The sequence below is a fragment of the Prunus dulcis genome, chromosome 8 (genome assembly GCF_902201215.1).
Source record: "Prunus dulcis chromosome 8, ALMONDv2, whole genome shotgun sequence".
In the NCBI taxonomy this organism is placed as follows: domain Eukaryota; kingdom Viridiplantae; phylum Streptophyta; class Magnoliopsida; order Rosales; family Rosaceae; genus Prunus; species Prunus dulcis.
Genome location: NC_047657.1, coordinates 852,864 through 870,635, shown reverse-complemented (window position 1 = coordinate 870,635; position 17,772 = coordinate 852,864). Strand labels below are relative to the sequence as shown.

The window sequence follows — 17,772 nt, the reverse complement described above, 5'->3', positions numbered from 1 at the left end:
AAATCACAAGTGACACAAGCCATGATACTTGGCAGGCCATGAACTATGCCTCCCGGGCTCAGAAAACAGCTCAGAATTATGCAAACTACAGGAGCTGGCACAGCATGGGAGCTCGGATAAACGAGGGAGCTTCTACTGATGATGACGAATACGACTCCGGTGTTCGCTCGCCACCGTTGTGGGAAACGGCAAGTCGTGTGAACAACTACCGGAGCTTGTCCCCTGCTTCTAGAACGCAAGCGATTGCCAGAGGGCAGAGGGAGATGATGGAGATGGTGAAGAACATGCCCGAGTCGTGTTATGAGCTTTCGTTGAAAGATCTGGTGGAGCATAAGAAGCCAATGGTGGATGAAGAAGATGATCGAGATCAAAATGAAGAAGAAGATGATAAAAGTACTCAAGTTTTGGTTAGGAGGGGAAATCTAAATGAAGAAGGGAATTATAAGAAGAAAAAGAGTGAGAAGAAGAAATTTGTTATGAGAAGTGGGAGTATAGATAGTGGGGGGTTTCTTTTGAAGATGGTTTTCCCAATTTCTTTGGGGCTCAATAAGAAAAACATGAACAAGATCAACAGCAACAACAACAACAACAACAACAAGATGAAGAAGAGTGACAGTGTGGTGGTGGGTGCAAATAGCAATAATACAACAAGTGCAAAGGTGTCTCCAAAGCCTCAGGGGCAGGGGCATGGGCAGGGGGTGGATGGATCTGTGAAGGGGGGTGTGGAGAGTGAGTGGTGGAAGATGAAGAGGCTTTCTGTTTCTGAAAGGAGTGAAAGTGGTGTTTCTAGTATTAACAGTGGAAGCATGAAAAGCAGTGGCAGCAGCAGCATTAGCAGTTCTAGCACCAGAAGCATCAGCAGCAGCAGCAGGTATGTATTAATTCACTCTCAGTTTTCATTTCATTAATTGTTTTTGTCTATTTCTTCCGTTCATATCAATTTTTCATTAGGCTAAACAAATATTGCATATCAAGTCATTATAGGATGAAACAGGGAGATTTTATTTTCATGGATTTCAGGAAAGAAATAAAAAAGAAATCCTGAAGAAAAAAAAATACCTAGAGTTGTGTTTTTCAGTAATGGAGGTCAAAGTCTCTTGTGAAGGAACAGAGAAAGGGCAAAAGGAAAAGCATACAAACGTGTGAAACTGATCAAGTTGAATGTAATTCACATTCTTCTTGCTGACCTAAAACCCAAAAACAAAGGGAAAAAATTCACATTCTAGAAACTGATTTTCCAACTGTCATGACTAAAATCCAAAGTTAGGACTGTATGATGCAAAAGCAATGCAAGTTGGGGGTTTTTCCAAATTTGGCACCATTGGAAAATTGTTAGGAAGTTTACAACATCATTTTTGTATTAAGAACTTCTAGATATTTGTCGACATACAAGTGGTAGGTAATATATCAATTTTAGAAAATGGACCCCAACGGGGTCTAGCTCCAGTGGAAAAGGATCTCGACTTGCTATCTAATGGTCTCAGGTTCAAACTCTCATGGTGTATGTGCGAAAGGGAAACTCCCTCCCTTTTGTAGTTTAGATTGTATTTAGAAAAATATGTATATAAAATGGACAACTGGAGTTATCTAACCAGTGACACATTGTGCACCTATCTCTGTATCCTTTTTATTTTTAATGGTTTGATTTAAGAATTAGTTTATGGGTGCAATATTGCAGGCGCAAGAAGGGTGGCTGCTGGTCATTTATCATGCTCAAGAAGAATAAGAGGCGGGATTGATTGAAGGAGTTGCCTTCTAGATATAAAAAGCTGGAGATTAATATTAATTAAATGTTTGTGTAATTATCTCTCAAATAAAAAAATGCTTAGGTATACATATAATAGAATATTGCAGACGAAATTTTCCGTTGCTTATGTATAGTCTTGCAGTTTTTGAAAGAGATGGTAAATCTTTTTTCTTTTCTTTTTTTTATAATTATTTTATAAAATCATTTCCTGTTTTATTGGATTATATAATTCAACATCTGCTTGCTGAGAGCTGAGTGTTGCTTTCAGTTATTCAACCGCTTGGACGGTCTGTAATGAATCCTATCCAATATGGTTTACTGATGATGAGTGTTATAATGGAAAAATCGACTATATAGAAATACGTAGCTTCAAGCGTGTTGACTATTCTGATACTAATTGTTAAGAATCCACGTGTAGCTCGTTTGTTTATATATAACGTAATGTGACTCTGATACGAATAATTAAGAACTCACGTGTAAAACTGCTAGATATTTGATTTTCTTGTAGGTAGAGGATGGTTTTCTTGAATTTAAAGGTAACTTGAAATAAAAGAATGATTATGTTGTAGGTAGGCACTAAATTTTTCTTGCAAGATGCCAGACTTCTAAGCATGGAATGACGAAATATTATATGTATATGTAAAAGATACGGAAAACAGAGTAATGATTCCATTTTGAATCTTTGTATGCGGGCTGTTCTCAACTACTTTTACACAAGTTGATGTCTATCACAAATATTACTAGCCTCCCTGCACGCGCTTCCGCGCGTGCGAGAGGCTTTTTTTTTAATCACGCGCTACGCGCGACTTACATAGTTTGACAAATATTTTTTTCGCAATTGTATTTATATAGATGTTTGTTTCAATAGTTTCATATTTTAATTGCGTGAGTCTGATACATGATCGTCTTAAAATATTTATAAAAAAAACTGTTAAGATGAACGTTTAAAAAAATACGGGCGATAAAGTACGTTCAGAGTAATACAGGGCATCTTAGCAGTTTTTTTATTTATTTTAAGACGATCATGAGTAACGTGTCATGTCTACAATAGTTTCATATTTTAATTGCGTGAGGCTGATGCATGATCGTCTTAAAATTTAAAAAAAAAACTGCTAAGATGCACGTCTAAAAAAATACGGGCGATCAAGCATGTTCAGAGTAATACAGGGCATCTTAGCAGTTTTTTTTATAAATATTTTAAGATGATCATGCATCAGACTCACGCAATTAAAATATGAAACTATTGAAACAAACATCTATATAAATACAATTGCGAAAAAAATATTTGTCAAACTATGTAAGTCGCGCGTAGCGCGTGATTAGTAACAAATATATTGTTCACGTGCAAAAATATTTCTTCATGGCTATATAAACCTTTCCCATAAAAAAGGTTGTATATCTTTTTTAAACCTTTACTTAAAAATTGAAGTTAAGGCATTAACTCATACATTGAAAATGAACTTCTTATATATAAATCAAATTAGGGTACATCGATGATTAGTACAAAAGATTGGTTATTAATACAAATGATTAATTAATTAAAAAATATAATACATATATTGCAAAGTTCAATCTTGAGCATGTCCAGGTTGTAGTCTTCATTGTTTTGGTTGGTATAATAATAATCAAATACAAAGGAGCAAGCAAAATGATTTTCTCTGTTCAATGTTTTCATTGTTCTTTTTTGAGCTGCTTGTTGCTTTATTAGGTAAAAAAGTATGATTAGCAAACAAAGAAAGTAATGTAGAGGTAGGTGAATGCGGGCGTATACCCATACCTAGCAATGGATAGATCGTTGGAAGAGAATCCTGCAACATGAGATTAGGAGCAGCATTAAAATGGGGTTAATTTCAATTCAGCAAAAACAAAAGAAAACAAAACCCAAAATTAAAAACATTTGCTTCAAATTGGACATTTTGGTTTGGGTGGTGAAGACAACTGGTTAAAGTTCTAAAATTTGTTAATTAAATCGGGGGAAAAAAACAGAAAGAGAGAGCAGAAAACACGTAATAGTAGAGCCAAGTCAAATTTTGTGAAGGAATTTTGAGGGAACCCAAAAGAAAAAATTGTGTCAATAAAACAAAATGAAGAAACATTAACCTGAAAATTATCTTTGCTTCTTTGCTTCAGTGAATAAGTCAGAGATGTGACAGACAATTGAATCTGTTGAGATAAAATTCCAAAGTTTCAATAAGACATGTAGATATGAAAAACTTATTAATTTTCTTTTTTGGACCTAGCAATTGGACGACTGCTTAACTATGATTCATACTAAAAAAATAAAATAAACAGTAATTAGAATGAAGCACAACAATCACATAATTATATAGCCTCAAAATACCTCATTCATTCCAACTTGAAGCAAATGCAATTTAGGTAAGCAAAAGCAGAGATCGAGAGATCAGGAAATTTGTTAATTTGATAACAATATCCAGAAGACACAATATGAAACTGTAAATCTCCTTCTACGCACTACAATGGGGTTGGCTTAACCAACAAAGTAGAAAAACAAATGCTACCAAGAGATGAAAAATATGTTCAATTGTTGAAACAAATACCACTGAGTTCCAAATCCAAGGTTTTGGCAACTACCCACTAAAAAGCCAACACAAATCAATGGCCAGTGTGGAAACCCCTACATCTATTAGCTGGAGAAACAAAGGAAAACGCCAGAAAACAGAATCAAAATTCTTACTTTATAAATTACCATAAAGAACTTTTCTTTTTTTTGTTTTTGTTTTTGTTTTTGTTTTGTTTTTGTTTTTTTTTGTAGATACCATAAAGAACTTAAGCAGACCAAGTACGTGATTTACACCAAGTCAAATGCAGCTAGCTGATAATATCATTAAACCCAGCAAAATTAATTCACAAAAAAAGAATTCAAAAATCCCAAACCAAAATATGAGAGAGAGAGAGAGAGAGAGAGAGAGAGATTCATACCATTGACATCAAACACATCAAATCTAAATGCTTTCTTCATTGGTGCTCTAGCGAAACAACATCTATATATAATCAAAGAAATTCCATTATGATCAAAAAATTAGAGATTAGTGATCAAAAAATTAGAGATTAGTGATAGTAAACAGATCAAAAAGAGGAAGACATGGTCTAATATATGAGAAATTCAAATATCACAACAAAAAACAGGTTCAAAGAACAACAACATTGAGCAAATTCCAAGCAAATTCCAAGCAAACCATGAGTTGCAACCATGCAGTATCAATTAGAAAGCAAGTTAACATATAAATAAAAATAGCCTAACAGATATACGTTGCTTATAAATAGCAATCTGTGAAAATAAAAGATGTCCAAAGCAGAGCAGTCAATGAAAAAGTAAATGCTCACTTTACGCATTCACTCAATTTCCCTGTATTCTGGCTCTCAACGATCTTCAGAATCAATGACTTGTTCTCGTCCAAGTACTGCAGTAAAATTTAATGAAATCAGGAACAATTAATTTAAACCCATATATATATATATATATATCAAAGAAATTCCATTAGGATTAAAAAAAATTAGAGATTAGTGATAGTAAACAGATCAAAAAGAGGAAGACATTGTCTAATATATGAGAAATTCGAATATCACAACAAAACACAGATTCAAAGAACAACAACATTGAGCAAGCATATTGATGAAATTACTTCATGGAATTACTTCATCGACTCTTAAGCTACATATTTTTGGGGAAAATCACAGCTAATCAGTAACAACAACATTGAGATTCAGAGTGATTAACTGGAATTTAGAAACAAAGGAAAACGCCACAAAACAGAATCAAAATGCAGATACCATAAAGAACTTAAGCAGGCCAAATACTATCTGCAACGTAGGTTGAACATGTTAGAGCTAAAAGGGATTTGCTTGCAGAGGTTGCTAGTCACTGCATTGTGAAACTCTACTATTCCTTTCAAGATGCTGACTACTTGTATCTAATCATGGAGTATCTACTTGGTGGTGACATGATGACTTTGCTTATTGGAGAAGAGACTTTGACTGAAACTGTTGCAAGATTTTACATTGCCCAAAGTGTTATGGCTATAGAATCTATTCATAAACATAACTACATTCACAGGTTGGTTTATCCAGTTGTTTACAGGCTTGCCAACGTATTAGAAGCTGGATTCTCTTGAACAGCAATATTATATTAATAATTGTGCATCAGGAACATAATGTAACTCTTGCATTTGTATTAATAATTGTGCATCTGTAACTCTTGCATTTGTTACACCAAGTCAAATGCAGCTAGCTGATTATCATTGAACCCAACAAAATTAATTCACAAATAAAAAAGAAAGAGACAGAGAGAAACCAAGATAAAATTAGCCAAAATAGAGAAGATTAAACTTCGAAAATCAAACACCCAAATTCAGAAATCCTAACAAATTCACAAATAAGAATGAAAGAGACAGAGAGAAACCAAGACAAAATTGGCCAAAATAGAGAATATTAAACTTCGAAAATCAAACACCCAAATTCAGAAATCCTAACAAATTCACAAATAAGAATGAAAGAGACAGAGAGAAACCAAGACAAAATTATCCAAAATAGAGAAAATTAAACTTCGAAAATCAAACACCCAAATTCATACAATCCTAACAAACAATCTAAAACTTGGAAGAGCACGTGTGATGACAAAAAAGAAATAGGATTTGAAATAATAACCTGATAAATAACTTGAACACTATCCCTCCTGTTTCTGAGTGTGAACCCTACCTCCTTTATCTGAGCACAAAGGATTTTTAGTTATACCAGCACCAACAAAAAACACATCATAAGAAAAGCAACAAAAATTGGGGGAGACTATATTGAACCCAACAAAATTAGAAATATACATGCATTAAGACAAAAAAACGGATGCTTTACCTTCAGTTACAGGATAACAGGTGTGGTGCGGAATGAGAAAGGAAGTTTTTTGAGTCTGGCCAGTCTTTACACCGGGTGCTCTTGGGTGATTACTCACAATTTCGATTTCGATTTCTGAAGCAGAAAAGGTGCCAATGAAGTGGACGAAGAAAAATATAGGTAACATGGTGGTGATGGGTTCTAAAATTGTGGAAACCGTCAGCTTCGTGGGTTCTGAACCCGTGCAATTTTTCTCCACGTTCTTCAGCTTTTCTTCTTTGAGAGAAGCACATCACGACTTAGGTTTGTATAGCACGACGCGCTTTTTCTATTTTGTTTTTCTTTTTGTTCTTTTTTAAATCAGGGGTGTTTTACTATTTCACCCTCTTTTAATTAAAATTGTGTGCTTTTATTTTTTTGTTTAACAAAGGGCATATTTGGAATTTTTGAATGTTTCACCATTCTCTGCCTTTTGCTTTATATATATAGATTTGCCTTTTTTTTTTTTCTTTTTTTTTCTTTTTTTTTGTCAAGGGTATATTCTCATGCTTCAATATACTATATTATTTCCTGTCACAATTATTATTTTTTATTATATATGTCTATTTTGGCTAAGATCAGCTTGTTCTAGAATTTCCAAATTTAGTAGTGGGTTGGCCTATTTTCCACTTTGCTCCCTGTTCTTTTAATTTTTTTCAATTCTAGTCCTCTACTTTTCTTTAAGTGGCAATGAAGTCCTACAAATGTAAAATTATTAGGGAAAAAGACAAAAGTATCTTCACCTATAGTAGCTGCACATTGTCACATTGAATATCATCAATTAATTAACCAAGATTACGATTTGGACTTGATTGCCAGCCAAGTGAGGGTCAATTTTCTAAATTATAGCTTTAAATTTCCAAAATTCATCTCCAAAAATGAGCTACACAAAGAGCTACAAAAAAAAGAGAGTGTAAGCTTCCAACAAGATCATATCAGTAAAGAAAATGAAAGGGAACTGACACGCGCCTCACGCGCGAGAAATTTTCCTGCGTCCAAAAGTCATCTTTTCCGTTTGCTGGAAACTATTTCCTACGGTGGTTTCCAGGTCGCCTTCCGTTTCTCTTGGTCCTAAAGAACTTCTGAATCTCTCTCCACCATGGAAGAGGGGTCTCCGGGTGTTTTCTTGAAGAATTATCGCTTTGCTAAGCGGAGTCGAGCCGATTCGGGTCATCAAGATGGTTTAGTCTCTGATGCAAATCCAGATCTGATGATGGCACATGATTTGAATCCAGGTCAGAACCTTATTTCTGGTATGGATACCATGGGATTTCCAGGTGTTCAATCTGTGATTGATGGGGCAAGTTTTAGGGATAAACTAATGAATAAGGTCAATCTGGTGAAAAATATTGGCATTGATGTTAATAGTCTAGATACTAATTATGATGAGTTGAACGATGATGAAGATGTAGTGATTTCTCAAGGGGATAGGGGACCCAGCATCCAGTTTTCTGAGAAGGCTATGTCTAGGCTCTGTAAACCTTGGATGAATGCCTTGATCGTTAAGCTCCTGGGGCGTTCTCATACTTACAATTACCTCCACGATCGGCTGCATCAGAAATGGAGTTTGAAAGGAGGCTGGAAACTCGTGGATTTGGTGAATGACTATTTTGTTGTTAAGTTTGAGCTTGAGGAAGATCTGGAGTTTGTCCTAACTGGTGGGCCTTGGATAATTGCGGGACAGTATTTGGTGTTACAGAAATGGAGGCCTGGATTTTGTCCTGCCACTGCCCATATTACTCGAATGGCTGCGTGGATTCGTGTCTCGGCAATCCATTTGGAGTGCTTTGATGTGTGGGCATTGAAGCGAATTGGCAACCTGCTGGGTAAATTACTGAAGATTGATGCTCTAACCACATCTCAAAATAGGGGCAAGTTTGCTAGGATGTGTGTTGAGCTAGATCTTACTAAGCCATTGGAGGCTTTTGTTCAGATTAATCATGAGTGGTATAATATTGAGTATGAGGGCCTACCTGATATCTGTTATTTGTGTGGGCGGTATGGTCACAAGAGAGAGCATTGCGAGAAGAGGAATTCTGCTCCTGTTGCTATGCCTGGGGAGGGGCAAAGTTCAGTTGTTGAGGATGTTTTGGAAGGCAATGTTGCTATGAATAATGAAGAACTTTTGGAAAACTTACGAGGCCCTTGGATGAATGTTCCAGCAAGGAGAAGGCCTAAGGTAGTGCATAAGGATCAGGGAGGCAGAAATAATGGGGTTAGAACTCAGGGCTCAAGATTTGATGCTCTACATGGTGTAAGTGAAAATTTTGGCCAAAAAGAAGTGATTGGTAATGGTGTTGATGGGCAATGTGTCGTTGGGGAAAGAGATCCAACTACAAGTGATGCAGGCTTGGGTAAGAAAGTGTGGACCAAATCAAAGACTGTTAAGTCAGATGTTCGAGTTGCCTTGAATGATATCTCCAATAAGCCTCAGCAGGATAAAAAGCATTTGCCGGCTGCTGCCCGAAAGAAGGCAGGGGCTAAGAGCCCAGGTTTTGGGAATTTAATTGCTAGAGACAAGCTGGTAATTGGTGGGAAGAGGGTGGAGAGCTCTCTGCCGTTACTGGATAAAGTTGCTAATTGGGTCAGTTCTAAGGATGTGAAAAGTGGGAAGGGGATTTATATATTTGGGCATCAACCACCAAATATAGTTAGTAGTATGAGTGTCCAGGAGGATGGAGATGGGATTAATAGTGATGCAGATTCTATTGGTTCTTCTGATCATGAGAGTGTGCCAGAGGGGGAGGGTGCTGCTGTGCCTGCGGAAATGGATACTTCTGAGGGTCAAGTGCGACCTTCTACTGGGAAGTTGCTTGATAATACCTTCACGAACACTGAAGGTATGAATTTGGGTTTTTAAGGGTTTAGCCCTTAGGTTGTTTCTCCTTGGTATTGTTGTTATGGATATTGTTTGCTGGAATGTGAGAGGTGCTGCTTGCACCAAATTTCGAGCTACTATGATGGAGTTAATTCACACTCATCGTATGGATATTTTGTTTTTGTGTGAGCCTAGGATTAGTGGCCAAAAAGCTATGGATATGGTGAAATCCTTGGGGTTCTCTTGCGTTGAAATTGTGGATCCTGTGGGTTTTTCAGGTGGCTTATGGTTGCTCTGGCATGGTGACAGAGTTAAAGTTGAGGTTATTGGCACTATGGATCAAGCTATTACAGCTTGTGTTTCATGGCCTGGTCAGGTTCCATGGATGTTGACGGTTGTTTATGCTAAGCCGTGTGGTTGCAAAAGGGAGAAACTATGGGATTATTTGACCTTTGTTGCTAGCTGTCATCAATTGCATTGGTTGCTTGCTGGTGATTTCAATGAGATGTTGCAAGTTGAAGATAAGCTTGGAGGTGGTCAATCTTGGAGATTCAAGGGTTTTAGGAGATGGTTTTCTAGTAATGAAATGGTGGATCTAGGTTTTTCTGGCCCTAAATTCACTTGGACCAATGGGAGAGTGTTTGAAAGATTGGATAGAGCGGTTTGTAATTTGCAGTGGAGATATTGCTTTGCTGAGGCTAATGTTAAGCATTTGCCTCGAACCAAATCGGATCACTGCCCTATTAAGATTTGTCTGCAGTCTGGTTTTCAGTCTAATCCGCATTGCAGGCCCTTTAGATTTGAGATGATGTGGCTGAAGCATCAGGGGTTTAAGGACTTTCTTGGCAAGAGGTGGGATCATTTGCCTGGTTCTGCTATGGATAAATCTTATGCTTTAATTCGTCATCTTCAGCAGTGGAACAGTAATACCTTTGGGCATTTACGTAAAAGGAAGGCTCGGATTTTATCTAGGCTTGCTGGGATTCAAAAGGCTTTATGCAATGGTCCTAATCCTTTTTTGAGTTGGTTAGAGTTATCCCTTATTGATGAGTTTAATTGCTTTCTTGAGCAGGAAGCTCTTTTTTGGCAGCAAAAGTCCCGGATTCAATGGCTGCAAGAGGGTGATAGGAACACCAAATTTTTTCACATGACTACTGTTATTCGCAGGCGGAGAAATAAGATTGAAAGGCTTAAGAATGAGGAAGGTGTTTGGGTGGAGGATGCTGCTCAATTGAAAGGTTTGGCAGTGAACTACTTCACTAACCTTTTTTCTCAGTCCAGTTGTTTGCCTTCTGATATTACCATCCCTAATTTGTTTCCTAGAGTTAATTCTTTACATTTGCATGGTTTATTGAGGCATGTTTCTGCTGAGGAAATCAAAGATAGCTTATTTAATATTGGTAGTTTAAAAGCTCCAGGAGTTGATGGGTTTCCTGCCAGTTTCTATCAATTTAATTGGGATATTTGTGCTCCTGATATTGTGGATATGGTTCTGAAAGTGTTTCAGGATTGTCTTATTCCTAAAGATTTGAATTACACGTTGATTACTTTGGTCCCTAAGGTGGAAAACCCTTCTTCCATGCTCCAGTTTAGGCCTATCAGCTTGTGTTGTACTTTGTACAAAATTATTTCCAAAATTATTGTTAGTAGATTGCGACCCCTCATGAACCAATGGATCAGTCCAAATCAGGTTAGTTTTGTGCCTGGGAGGCACATAACTGACAATATTTTAATTGCTCAAGAGATGATGTGCAAGTTCAGGGTTTCTAAAGGTAAGAAAGGTTTCTTTGCATGGAAGATCGATCTTTCTAAAGCTTATGATCGTCTAAGTTGGAAGTTTATTGAGTCTGTTCTTGAGGAATTGGAGTTGCCTGCTCATTATATCAAGCTGATTATGTCTTGTGTTAATTCTGTGAGATACCAAGTTTGTGTTAATGGGGAGCTTACTGCAGCCTTTTTGCCTAGTAATGGTATTCGGCAAGGAGATCCTCTCTCCCCTTACTTGTTTGTGTTATGCATTGAGAAATTGTCCCACATCATTTTTGACTCTGTGAATAGAAAGTGTTGGAAGCCTGTGAAGACCTCCCAATCTGGGCCTGCTGTCTCTCATTTATTTTTTGCTGATGATTTGGTGTTGTTTGCTGAAGCTAGTATTAAACAAGCTAGAGTGATGAAGAGCTGTCTTGATCTATTTTGTCAAGCTTCCGGTCAATTGGTTAATTTTGATAAATCGGCTATCTTTTGCTCTCCCAACACTAATAGGGAGTTAGCTAAAGAAATAAGTGGTATTTGTGGCTCTCCTTTGACTGATAATTTGGGAAGGTATTTAGGTATGCCCCTGTTACACTCTAGAGTTACGAAAGGTACTTTTATGGGTATTGTGGACAAGGTGCATAAGAGATTGGCTTCATGGAAGAGTAAGTTGCTCTCTTTTGCTGGTCGAACCACTTTGATTCAAGCTGTCATGTCTGCTATGCCTGTGTATGCAATGCAGACTGCTAAGTTGCCTATGAGTACTTGTGAGGAGTTGGACAAGCTTAATAGGAATTTCTTTTGGGGTGGAACTGATGCAAAGCACAAGGTTCATCTCTGTCAGTGGGATTTGGTCTGCAGGCCTAAGAATAAGGGTGGTCTAGGCCTCAAGGTTTCTGCCAATCTGAATCAAGCTCTGCTTGCTAAGATTGGTTGGAGAATTCATAACAATGATCAGGGTTTATGGGTCAAGATGTTTGAAGCTAAGTATTTAAAAGGCCAGTCCATTCTTAATCCTTCCCTTCTATGTAAGAAGGATAGCTCTTCTACTTGGAAAGGTATTATGTATGGTGCCCAGCTTCTTAGACAAGGTATGAGTTGGAGGCTTGGTCGAGGTGATAAGGCTTTGTTTTGGAAGGATCACTGGCTCCATGAGGGTCCTTTGCTGCACCATGAAGGTGTGCTAAATGCTGTTGAGCAGGATTGTACTGTGGATAGTTTTTTTAAAAACAGATGGTGGGATATTGATAAATTGAGAGGTGTTGTGACTGAAGAAATTGTACAAAGGATTATTAATTTTCCTATTGGAGCTGGGAGTAATTTGCAGGATACCCAGATTTGGAGTGCCACCTCAGATGGGATGTTTTCTGTTAAATCTGCCTATGGTCTTTTTTTCAGGAATTATGGGAGGTCTCACCTTGGTTTGGACATCCTCTGGAAACTTAGGATTCCTCCTAAGCTAAAAATCTTCTTTTGGCTAGTTTTGCAAGGGAGAATTTTGACAAATGAACTACGTGCTAGATGGCAGTTAACTAGTGACCCAGCCTGTAGTTTTTGTGATGGGTTTTCGGAGTCTATTGTGCATCTCTTGCGCGATTGCCCTAGGGCCAAAGAGGTTTGGCGGGTTGTTGGCTTGCCAAGAAAAGTTTCTGCCCTTTCTCATGCTGATGTTATGCCTTGGCTCTTAGGTAATCTTGGTGCTAAGGCTTTTTGGGGGGCTGACATCCCGTGGCACATTGTGTTTGTTTTTACTTGCTGGTTTATCTGGAAGTGGAGGAACCATATGATTTTTGCTGAGCAGAAGGAGTTGCCTAATTGTCCTCAGAAGATTATTCAATTTGCTGTGAATGATTGGCTTCATTCTATCAATTGTGTTATGGCCAATTCTACTAAAATTCAGGTGGAGCTTGCTTGGGTGCATCCTGGGATTGGAGCTTTTAAATTAAACGTGGATGGTACTTGTAAGCCTTGGTCTGGGGCAATTGGTGCTGGGGGTGTTATCCGTGATTCCATGGGAGATTGGATTGGTGGTTTTTCTGTGAATTTGGGGACTGGTCAGATTTTGGAAGCTGAGCTATGGGGGCTGTTTTTTGGTTTGCAGCTTGCTGTAGCACGTGGGATCTCTAATCTTGTGATTGATATGGATTCAGCTCTTGTTGTGCATCTCATGAAGAGTCCTGATACTTTTGGTGGCCACCCTCTTGCTGGTCTGTTAGCTAGTTGCTGGGATTTTATAAAGCTGATCCGTGATTGTGATCTTCAGCATGTTTATCGTGAGCAGAACTGCTTGGCTGACTGTTTGGCTAATGCTAGCTATAATCTGGACTTAGGCGTGTGTTGGTTTGACTCTATGCCTCTTTGGGCTGAAGCAGCTTTGGTTATGGATAGGACTGGGGTCTCTAGATCCCGTTTTGTTCCTGTTGTGTAGGTTCTGCTTGGGGTCTTTTTCCCCCCTGTGTCATCCAAAAAAAAAAAAAAAGAGAGTGTTACACAAACGGCCAATTCCTAAATTGAGGGCCACATGCGACCCTTTAATTAGCCTGGTCTAATTATTTGGATGGAGCCTAGCCGTCACCTAGCTGTTAGGTGATGTGAGCCAGTTTTCTTTTTTTTTTTTTTATAATTTTTTTTATAATTTTCAATTTTTTTATAATTAAAAAAAAATGATTTTTTTATATAAAAAAATTCATTTTTTTTTGGGGTATAAATACTTACCTCATTCTTACATAATTTCTCACAGCATCTTCATCATTTTACATATTATCAATCCTCAATTTCATCCTTTTACATAATTTCTCACAATCTCTTCATTTTCTTACAAACTATCTTTATCTTTTTTATATTTAAATTAATTTTTATGTTGTTTTTAGAACAAGAAAAAATCTAATCATAAATCTATAGGGCTAATCACTTGCCGACACGTGGATGTCAAAAATCACATCCCAAAATATTTTTCTCTTCTAAAATGTATTTTAAAGAGGGTATAAATAGTAGTTTAATTAAATTAACTAATAAATATATATAATATACTAAAAATTATTAAAGCATTAAATTTAACCATTTGCTCCTAAAAACGGTTAAAATATAACATGACACTTTTTCTTATAAAATTATTTTTAGAAGGCTAAATGTAGCCTTCCCCACCTGGAGATGGCTTAAAAGATTTGTGTGGGTGACAAAATATTTCTTAATCAACCCAAAAGCTTTGTTTATTTTTGTGTTTCTTTTAAGACCCAGTAGCCCAAAACCCACCCCCAGCCGCCCAAGCCCATCCTTATCTCCTTGAACCCAGTAGCCCTCTCCTCCCGCAGTCCCCCCCTTCTGAACCTCGAGTGGGTCTTCTTCAGTAAAACCTGTGGTCTGCATCAAATTCTTCTGCCCTGCCTATCTTATTCTTCTTCAGTTTTTCTTAGGTTGCTTCAACTCTGATGACTTAACCCTGAAAGGTATTTCTTCATTTCCGTTTTCTTTTTCTAGTTGAGGGTTTAATTTCTAATGGGATATTATATCATAATGTTTGCTCTGTTCTGTTGAGAAATGTCACATTCACTGGTATCCAGTCAGTTTTCTGTGTTGCTGAGCTTCTTTTGTTTGTTTGTTTGTTCTTTCTGCAGCTGTAAATATAATTTATGTGCTTTTGGCTTTGTGTTCGTTTGTGTGTATATATAGTCTTATGTGTTCTTGTGTTTGTGTGTAGTCTCTTGTGTTTATGTGTAATCTTATGTGTTCTTGTCTCTGTTGAAGCTTACTGATATTACATTTGGTCATGAAGTTTCTTATTTGATGCTGTTTGTTTTCTAACTAGTAGAAGATTATTAATCCATTATTAGGGTGCATTTGCTATTTCTTAAAATGTCAGATCGAGTGTATGGATTTCTATTTTTCTGATAGCTATTTAGTTAATTATCTGTTCATGTGGTTCCATCCTTATCATCCAGTTCTTGTTTCTTCTCGAATCTGAATTTGCAGCCTTAGTTCAATCAGATGGTATTTAATTAGTAATTACTTGTTGGGACTTGGGACCTCCTAAAGATGCCGGCATTGATCTCTCCAAGGTTGCTCCTTTTTGGAGAGTCTCTATCCTTCCATAAGTTTCCACATGTTTCTAGGAATGCTTGGTTCCATAGAAGTGTTTGTAGTCTGAGTCTTGCAAGCCTCGGCTTCAAAAATGATCATGAAACAGTAGAGACTGGGAAAATCAATGAAGCCAAGCTGCTGAATTCTCTTACAGAAGTCCCCAAAAGTAAAGCCAAGGTGGTGAGAAGCCATGTAGTCAAGGCAGCTGGGCAACACAGATCGCTTGAAATAGATTCGACTATCTTTAATGCTAAATCATTTTTTGAGCTTGGGCTTCCACCTTTGTTGATAGAGAGGTTAGAGAAGGAAGGCTTCAAGACTCCAACTGATGTTCAAGCCACTGCAATTCCAACAATTCTTAAAGATCATGATGTTGTGATTCAATCTTACACAGGCTCAGGAAAAACATTGGCTTATCTTCTTCCCATCCTCTCTGAAGTTGGCCCGCTAAAGACGAGAACATCTGATGGTGATGGTGATGGTGAACCTGGGAAGAAAACAGACATAGAAGCAGTAATTGTGGCTCCTTCGAGGGAGCTGGGTATGCAAATTGTGAGAGAGTTTGAGAAGATATTAGGACCTGCAAACAAAAAAGTAGTTCAGCAGCTTGTAGGGGGTGCAAATCGATCAAGACAGGAAGAAGCACTGAGGAAAAATAAACCTTGCATTGTTGTTGGGACCCCGGGAAGGATTTCGGAGATTAGTGCAGCTGGGAAGCTTCACACCCATGGCTGCCGTTTCTTGGTCTTAGATGAGGTTGATCAACTGCTTTCATTTAATTTTCGGGAGGACATGCACCGGATATTGGAACATGTTGGGAGGAAATCCAGTGGAGAGTCACGTGGACCAAAAGGCTCCCTTGCCAAGCGGGCTGAGCGTCAGACTGTTCTGGTTTCTGCCACAGTACCATTTTCAGTGATACGGGCAGCCAGGAGCTGGGGGCACGATCCACTTCTCATCCAAGCCAAAAAAGTCATTTCCATTGAATCTATTTCTCCATCTGGACCCATTAATTTGTCAGGACAGTCAACCAGTTCTGATCCATCCTCAAATGTGCAGACTCAGGCTGCAATACAGAGCCTACCTCCATCTCTAAAACACTACTACTGCGTTACAAAGTTACAACACAAGGTTGACACGTTGAGAAGATGTGTTCATGCTCTTGATGCCAAGTCCGTTATTGTCTTCATGAACCACACTAAGCAACTAAAAGATACCGTCTTCAAGCTGGAGGCTCGTGGAATGATAGCAGCAGAGCTACATGGGGATCTTGGTAAACTTGGTAGGACAACAACTCTGAAAAAGTTCAAGAATGGGGAGGTTAGAATTCTGGTGACTAATGAACTTTCAGCAAGGGGTTTGGATGTGGCAGAATGTGATCTTGTAGTCAATCTGGACTTACCCACTGACTCTATTCATTATGCACATCGAGCTGGTCGGACTGGTCGGCTTGGCAGGAAGGGTACTGTCGTAACAATATGCGAAGAGTCAGAAGTTTTTGTCGTGAAGAAGCTGCAGAGGCAGCTTAGCGTTCCAATTGCAACTTGTGAGTTCACAGAGGGCAAGTTTGTTATCACCAAAGAAGAGAAGGCTCTACCAGCTCTGAGGTGATGATACTTTTACTACCTATACTTATTGCAGTGTTGCAACTTTTGGAAATTGCAATTAGTTAATTCACTAATATAATTCCTCATAGAAAAGTTTATTAATTAGTTATGTTTTTTAGCATATTGTGAGAACAATGAGGGGTTGGTGCAATCAATGAACTAAATTATCCAAATTGTTTGCTCTCTTTTGTTAAGGTTATTTGTAAAGCATCAAATACTATTCAAAATGCCACATGGTTTTCGTATACAGTCCTTGGTCATAATGAAAATTTGATTTTCAATTATAATACGTGGGTGTATTGAAACTAAAAGGATGGTGGTATGTATTTGAATACATGACATTCTTGGAATGATTGGTCATACCACACATCATCTCCTTATTATTATCTATTTTATAATGTAAGTATTCCATTGGTTAATTGTTCACAAGATATTTAGCACAACTGATATGCATTTTGCAGCATCATTTAAGCTCCCCATCCATACTGATTTCAGTTGTTTTTGTGTTGAATAGGGTTTAGGGTTCTAATACACTGCCATTTCATGGTCCCAAATAAAAGAAATTAGTTTTTTGAAAGCTACTGAAATATGCTATACCAAGGGGCAGCCCAAATGCATATCTGAAATAGCTTGTAATTAGCCATTTAACTTTGGTCATCCGTAAGCTCCAAAAATTCAAGCTTTTTCTGAGAATTTGGGTGGGGATAAGCTGAATGCATACTTTGGGTCCACGAGGCCAATAGCAATTAGCAAGCTTCCTAACTAGGGCTGCGCATTTCCATGTGGCCAAACCGGGCCAGCCCTAGGCCCTAACTACCCCCTTTCACATAAGTTGTTCTCTTCCTTGCCCCATGCGGGGACAGTCAGAAAAAACCCTTAATTTGGTT

At 37.8% G+C, this 17,772-nt stretch overlaps 2 protein-coding genes and 1 long non-coding RNA gene across 6 annotated transcripts in view; 2 read left to right on the top strand and 1 right to left on the bottom strand.

Moving 5' to 3' along the window:
• The window catches only part of LOC117637869 (probable basic-leucine zipper transcription factor E), a 4,825-nt gene extending 2,756 nt beyond the window's left edge, over positions 1-2,069 (top strand). Inside the window, exons 2-3 of one of the 2 annotated variants that reach the window (XM_034372914.1) lie at positions 1-871; positions 1,679-2,069. The exon at positions 1-871 is cut by the window's left edge and continues 1 nt beyond it. In XM_034372914.1, coding sequence (XP_034228805.1) covers positions 1-871; positions 1,679-1,739 — 932 coding nt within the window. In that variant the 3' untranslated portion in view covers positions 1,740-2,069. Of the gene's footprint in view, positions 872-1,657 lie in introns of both variants that reach the window. The other variant, XM_034372911.1, reaches the window with a different exon arrangement.
• Positions 2,070-3,257: 1,188 nt separating this feature from the next.
• Positions 3,258-6,900, bottom strand: LOC117637588. Of its 3 annotated transcripts, XR_004587194.1 has the most exons (6): positions 6,614-6,900; positions 6,413-6,472; positions 5,093-5,169; positions 4,688-4,749; positions 3,848-3,910; positions 3,258-3,555 (listed from the first exon to the last, which is right to left on the bottom strand). It is a non-coding gene; the product is annotated as an uncharacterized LOC117637588 (long non-coding RNA). The 3 variants fall into 3 exon arrangements; XR_004587196.1 differs by lacking the exon at positions 3,848-3,910; XR_004587195.1 differs by lacking the exons at positions 3,258-3,555; positions 3,848-3,910 and adding an exon at positions 3,967-4,018.
• Positions 6,901-14,426: 7,526 nt separating this feature from the next.
• LOC117638275 (DEAD-box ATP-dependent RNA helicase 47A) lies at positions 14,427-17,117 on the top strand. Its single transcript, XM_034373414.1, has 2 exons — positions 14,427-14,647; positions 15,171-17,117. Exon 2 carries the CDS (start codon positions 15,234-15,236, stop codon positions 16,887-16,889), a length of 1,656 nt encoding a protein of 551 aa, XP_034229305.1. The 5' UTR covers positions 14,427-14,647; positions 15,171-15,233; the 3' UTR covers positions 16,890-17,117.
• The last annotated feature ends 655 nt before the right edge of the window (positions 17,118-17,772 follow it).

What these genes read in the sequence shown, in the direction of transcription:
- LOC117638275 (XM_034373414.1), top strand. Translation starts at nt 15,234, where the DNA reads ATGCCGGCATTGATCTCTCCAAGGTTGCTCCTTTTTGGAGAGTCTCTA.